This window comes from Babylonia areolata, chromosome 25 (assembly GCF_041734735.1).
Source record: "Babylonia areolata isolate BAREFJ2019XMU chromosome 25, ASM4173473v1, whole genome shotgun sequence".
Lineage (NCBI taxonomy): Eukaryota > Metazoa > Mollusca > Gastropoda > Neogastropoda > Buccinidae > Babylonia > Babylonia areolata.
Genome location: NC_134900.1, coordinates 13,165,675 through 13,172,513, shown reverse-complemented (window position 1 = coordinate 13,172,513; position 6,839 = coordinate 13,165,675). Strand labels below are relative to the sequence as shown.

Genomic DNA, 6,839 nt, shown 5'->3' with positions numbered 1-6,839 from the left:
TATACACAAGTACACGGTACCACCGAGACCATCCAAAATGTGTTGGAGTTAAAAAAAAAAAAAAAAAAAAAATTTTTATTCAGCATTCCCCTCCTCCTTTCTTCCCAGTCCTTCCTTGGCATCAAGATGTGAAAGACCAGTCTGTGGTTCTCCCATTCCACAGGTAGTTTTCACACACGCACACACACAGCTGTACACCACTTTTTGATCTGAACATGACTTTCACTCAGGTCACCTAGTGTTGTTCTCGCGTCCTTGGAGACTGTTTTTCTCTCCACTCCTTCCTGCGTGTGGTTTTCAGATTCTTCACGCTAAGAATCTGGATGCAGGTTAGTTGTCATTCTCGCTCAAACCATAAAAACTTTTCTTTTTCTTTGCCATTAAGATTTCATTGCCAAAATATGGGTTATATATATATATATTTTTTTTAGTTGTTATTTTTGTAACTCCCCACTGATGCCAAAATATGGGTGTTTATATATATATATATATATATATATATATATATATATATATATATATATATATATATATATATATATCTTTTTTTAGTTGTTATTTTTGTAACTCCCCACTGATGTTGTGATCCTCGTAACGCCCATGGTCTTGGAATCAGGATTTGGGATGATGTGTGTCTGGAATAATTTGTCATGTCTCCACTGATGGTGTGCTCGCTCACTGCAGTCGTCTTCCTTTCACTCCGCACTCCCCTCTCACTCATGGTCGTCGACTTGGATCTTCCTCCCGATGTTGTTGTTCATCGCCCTGCCAAGCAAGAACAGTCTCACAGAGTCCAGTTTTTTTCTCTGTGAAAGGGATGATTTGTGGACCCCACCTTTCTGGTCTCTTAAGATGTTCTGCTGACGCCGTCTTCCGTTCACCTTCACGATCATGGTCATCATCACTGGGGCAGGGTAGTTGTTTTCCTTGTAGTAAATTTACACCCGATGTATGTATAAGTATGGCACAGTTGTTTTAATCTCAAGAGTCTTTTTCACCTCTTCAGACAAAAAAAAAAAACAAAAAAAAAACGTTGATGGCTTGCAGTCGTCTGTCGTTCCCGTTTCAGCCAAGCTAAGGTTCAAGGTCTGTTCTACCCCCAGTTGTTTTACTTCCTCTTCCGTCCATCCCCTTCTGGTTCGCCGCATTGGAACAAGCCCACCGCTTTGTGCAGTCCCCGTTCCTTTCACACTCTCAACCCAACTCCAACAAACTGACACTTAATAATACGCAACTTCTGTCACTAAGCTCACGATGCGACAGTTGTAACAAATTAACACGTCTGACAATTGAATTTGCCAGACTCTGTGTGTGTGTGTGTGTGTTTTGTTGTTTGAACTTTTCCAACGACAACAACAACACCTGATTTCTTCCAGTCCTCAGTTAATCATCATCGCATGCAGAATTTTGTTGTTTGAATCTTTCCAACAACAACTACAATGCCTGGTTCCTGTTCATCATCATCGCACGCAGAATTTGGTCGTTTGAATCTTTCCAGCAACAATTGCAATGCCTGGTTTCTCTCAGCCCCCTGTTAATCATCATCGCACACAGAATTTTGTTGTTACATCTGCAGCGCCTGGCTTCGGAAAATCATCATAGTGTGCAGAATTTTGTTGTTAGAATCTTCCTGTTAGAATCTTTCCAACAACAAACTACGATGCCTGGTTTCTCCCAGTGCCCTGTTAATCATTGTCGTCAAAGTCCTGGGTGCTGAAGATCTCTCTGTGAAGCTCTGGGAACTGGTTGGACAGGTCACTGTTGGTGTTCATACGGATGTTGTTGAGGGCCTTGAAGTGCTCCTCGTTGATGCGATGGAAGGTGGTGATCAGGCTCATCAGCTGGGTGAACTTCTGATCTGGATCTGCAACACGCACACACATCAGCTAACTGTCAGTCCCTCCTCCTTCCTCCCTCTACCTTTTTAAAAATTTTTTATAATGATAGTCAGTTGTGATCCACTATGACCGTCAGAACAGCAGAGGCGGCAGCTGCTGTCTCGACTATCTGGGCTAGAATTCTGACTACATCCCCGAAAGCGGAGTATGGCTGCCTATTTGGCGCGGTAAAAACAGTCAATGGAAGAATCTGACTATAATGGGGAGTGTGTTGCCCAAGTTACATCCCCACTCTCTCGGCCAAGAGGGTTTTAGGACAGTTGGCGCTGGAATAGTTCCCAAAGGCCAACTGGACCCCAAGGCTGCAGCACTAAGAGCCAGTGCAATTTTGCCTCCTAGTTTGAGAGTCATAGTCCTTCATAAAGAATAAACTGTAAATGATTTCCCACTGCAATGGAGAAACCACTGATAATACAGCTCTCACTTTGCCGTTGGCCCGGCTGTAAGCTTATGTCAATCTGTGCCCTCTACTCACTTGCTGACAATGCCCATAAAGCCCTCCAGCATGTTGGGCAGCAACGGATATGATTTCTTCTGTTGCCGTTTCTGTAACAAAGCTTTTCTTTCATGGGACCTGGTTGTTAGCCCTGCGCCCAACTCCCAACCTGGAGGACCAGCGGATCGTGCTTTGTCCAGCCTCCTCCTTCTTCTTCTTCTTCGTTCGTGGGCTGCAACTCCCACGTTCACTCGTATGCACACACGAATGGGCTTTTACGTGTATGACCGTTTTGACCCAGCCATATAGGCAGCCATACTCCGCTTTCGGGGGTGTGCATGCTGGGAATGTTCTGGTTTCCATAACCCACCGAACGCTGACATGGATTACAGGATCTTTAACGTGTGTATTTGATCTTCTGCTTGCATATATACACGAAGGGGGTTCAGGCACTAGCAGGTCTGTACATATGTTGACCTGGGAGATCGTAAAAATCTCCACCCTTTACCCACCAGGCGCTGTCACCGTGATTCGAACCCGGGACCCTCAGATTGAAAGTCCAATGCTTTAACCACTCGGCTATTGCGCCTGTCATCCAGCCTCTACACTACAACCTGTCCTGCTTGGGTGGCCCTGCCAGGTGCATAAGCTCCCGCCAGCAAAGGTCTAGGGGTCCCTGAGGCACGCAAGCCCCCCACCCTCCCACCCCCGCACCATGTCAAGGTGGCAGTCCTTAGGGCACCTGTTTACATGCAGTCAAAGACAGGGGGCTTTTCCCCTGCTTAGTCCATGTTTTGTACCTGCAGCAGAGCTTTCAGTCAGCACAGTTCTGACAGAAACATTCCGGCAACATGCTCACGACATGCATGGACCAAACGCAAACAGAGTTATTTCACCTTATCTGACATTAACGTCACAGAAATTTCTTTCATTTTCTCAACATACATAGATCAAACGCAAACAGAGTTATTTCACCTTATCTGAACACTGATGTCACAGACAGGTCTTCCAATTTCACAACAACAAGAAAAAAACCAAAGTAGACAGCAAGTCAGGAAAATCCTTGCGCCGAGAGCTGCATGTATGGCATGGGCAAGTCAAAGTGAATTTGGCGCTGCGAGAGCAAAAACATGTGCATGTCAGACCTTCAGTACAGCAACACGGAGGCCACACACAAGTGATACTCACCTCAACCATACCAACCCTTCACGGAACAGACCGCAGGCATAAACACCTTGACCGTAAGGGCGAAGTGCCGACAGGTTGTTAAACTCACCTCTACGTTTCTTCACGTTTTTTTCAGGTACTGACCTGAATGGTTGTGTTTCATCAGGAAGTAGAGGGCCTGCTGGAACAAGGACTGGATCTTGCTGATAGCACGCTGGTTCTTCAGACCCTTGCGAGCTGTGGGTAAAAACAAAGTCATCTTCTTTTAATCACGTGATGTGTGTATGTGTGTGTTGTATGTGTCTGTGTGTGTGTGTGTGTGTGTGTGTGTGTGTGTGTTGTGTAGTGTGTAGTGTTAGTCCTGACATCACTGTACACACCTGTAGTGTTAGTCCGGAGATCACGGTACATACCTGTAGTGTTAGTCCTCAGATCACGTCACACACTTGTAGTGTTAGTCCTGAGATCACTGTACACTCCTTTTGTGTTAGTTCTGAGATGACTGTACACACCTGTAGTGTTAGTCCTCAGATCATGTCACACACTTAGTGTTAGTCCTGACATCACTGTACACACCTGTAGTGTTAGTCCTGAGATCACTGTACACACCTGTAGTGTTAGTCCTGTCATCACTGTACACACCTATAGTGTTAGTCCTGTCATCACTGTACACACCTATAGTGTTAGTCCTGTCATCACTGTACACACCTGTAGTGTTAGTCGTGACATCACTGTACACACCTGTAATGTTAGTCCTGAGATCACTGTACACACCTGTAGTGTTAGTCGTGTCATCACTGTACACACCTGTAGTGTTAGTCCTGAGATCACTGTACACACCTGTAGTGTTAGTCGTGTCATCACTGTACACACCTGTAGTGTTAGTCGTGACATCACTGTACACACCTGTAGTGTTAGTCGTGTCATCACTGTACACACCTGTAGTGTTAGTCATGACATCATTGTACACACCTGTAGTGTTTGTCCTGTCATCACTGTACACACCTGTAGTGTTAGTCGTGACATCACTGTACACACCTGTAATGTTAGTCCTGAGATCACTGTACACACCTGTAGTGTTAGTCGTGTCATCACTGTACACACCTGTAGTGTTAGTCCTGACATCACTGTACACACCTGTAGTGTTAGTCGTGACATCACTGTACACACCTGTAATGTTAGTCCTGAGATCACTGTACACACCTGTAGTGTTAGTCCTGACATCACTGTACACACCTGTAGTGTTAGTCGTGACATCACTGTACACACCTGTAGTGTTAGTCGTGACATCATTGTACACACCTGTAATGTTAGTCCTGACATCACAGTACACACCTGTAGTGTTAGTCGTGACATCACTGTACACACCTGTAGTGTTAGTCCTGACATCACTGTACACACCTGTAGTGTTAGTCCTGTCATCACTGCACACACCTGTAGTGTTAGTCGTGACATCACTGTACACACCTGTAGTGTTAGTCATGACATCACTGTACACACCTGTAGCGTTAGTCCTGTCATCACTGTACACACCTGTAGTGTTAGTCCTGACATCACTGTACACACCTGTAGTGTTAGTCCTGACATCACTGTACACACCTGTAGTGTTAGTCCTGACATCACTGTACACACCTGTAGTGTTAGTCCTGACATCACTGTACACACCTGTAGTGTTTGTCCTGTCATCACTGTACACACCTGTAGTGTTAGTCCTGTCATCACTGTACACACCTGTAGTGTTAGTCCTGAGATCACTGTACACACCTATAGTGTTAGTCCTGACATCATTGTACACACCTGTAGTGTTAGTCCTGACATCACTGTACACACCTGTAGTGTTAGTCCTGACATCACTGTACACACCTGCAGTGTTAGTCCTGACATCACTGTACACACCTGTAGTGTTAGTCCTGACATCACTGTACACACCGCGGTAGTGTTAGTCCTGAGATAACATCACACACCTGTGGTGTGTGCGTGCGTACGTGCGTGCAAGAGAGAGAGAGAGAGACTCAAGGACTCAAAGAATTTTATGTTAGACCACCAGCCTGTAAACATTTGAGGTGCACATGCACACACTATAACCGCAAAAAGTAAAGACAATGAGTAAATGAATGAAACAATACCAAAAGTTTAACTCTCTCCATACGAACGGCGAAAGAGACGACGTTAACAGCGTTTCACCCCAATTACCATCATCAAAATATTGCAAGAGGAAGGCTACTTATACTGAAGAGGTGAATGTTGACAAAGAATACCACAATTCTTACGACGGAAGCTAAAGGTTGGGTCATTCAGACACCACTGGACATCCGAGGGGTCTGTGTAGAGGAGAAGAGAGGACTGGCCGTACTGAGTGAGTTAATGTGTATGTACCCTAGGCCTGACTAGCACACTGTGTTATGCCTCTGTCAGGCATCTGCAAAGCAGGTGTGGTGTAGCGTGTATGGGTTTGTCCAAACTCAGTGATACCTCCTTGAGAAACTGAAACTGAAACTTAACTAAGGTCAGCTCTCAGGACCTGACCAGTGTGTTGGGTTTATGTGTAGGTCAGGCATCTGATCCTTGATTTTCAGGTTTTTTATATATATTTTTTTTAATACAGATGATGTGGTGTAGTGTGTATGGATTGGTCTGCTCTCTCTCCATCTGTAGATCTAGGTCATGTCTTGTTCCATACCACGAAACCCGAATGTGGTGTTAACGCTCTTGTTGATATAACGGGGTCCATAAGGCTCACATATGACTGGAGTTGATCGCCACCCTCCCTTTTACCTCCCCCGCGCCGTCACCGAGATCGACCCGCTCCGATTGAGATCCAACTTTAACACTCGCTTGCCCTGTCACAGTTCTGCATTCATGCAGAACCTGGTCATGCTCTGATGTTTCATTCTCATGTTTCCAGATAAACCCTCCCTACCTTCTCATCATCATCCTCCCGTTGCACGTACTGATTCTTCTCTACTCTTGTCTTCTTTCAGCGCTCGTAACTAGTAAAATGCATTCATCACACCCTTCACCCTCTGCATGTCCACTTTCTTCCTCTCTCCCTCCTCCTCTCACTTTCTCCTCTCTCTCTCCTCCCTCTCCTCTCTCACTTTCTCCTCACTCTCTCTCTCCTCTTCTCTCACTTTCCTCCTCTCTACTTCTCTCCTCTCTCTCTCTCTCACTTCTTCTCTCCTCTCTCCTCTCACTTTCTCCTCTCACTTTCCTCCTCCTCTCTCTCCTCCCTCCTCTCACTTTCTCCTCTCCTCTCTCCTTCTCTCTCTCTCTCTCTCCCTCCTTCTCTCTCTCTTTCTCCTCTCACTTTCTCCTCTCTCTCCCCTCCCTCTCTCCTC

General features: G+C 45.5%; 1 protein-coding gene across 1 annotated transcript in view; it reads right to left on the bottom strand.

Moving 5' to 3' along the window:
- Positions 1-1,133: 1,133 nt before the first annotated feature.
- Positions 1,134-6,839, bottom strand: part of LOC143300044 (nuclear receptor subfamily 1 group D member 1-like) — a 12,188-nt gene continuing 6,482 nt past the window's right edge. The window contains exons 4-5 of the mRNA XM_076613599.1: positions 3,646-3,738; positions 1,134-1,864 (exon numbers count right to left, since the gene is read on the bottom strand). Coding sequence (XP_076469714.1) covers positions 1,686-1,864; positions 3,646-3,738 — 272 coding nt within the window. The 3' untranslated portion in view covers positions 1,134-1,685. The remainder of the gene's footprint in view (positions 1,865-3,645; positions 3,739-6,839) is intronic.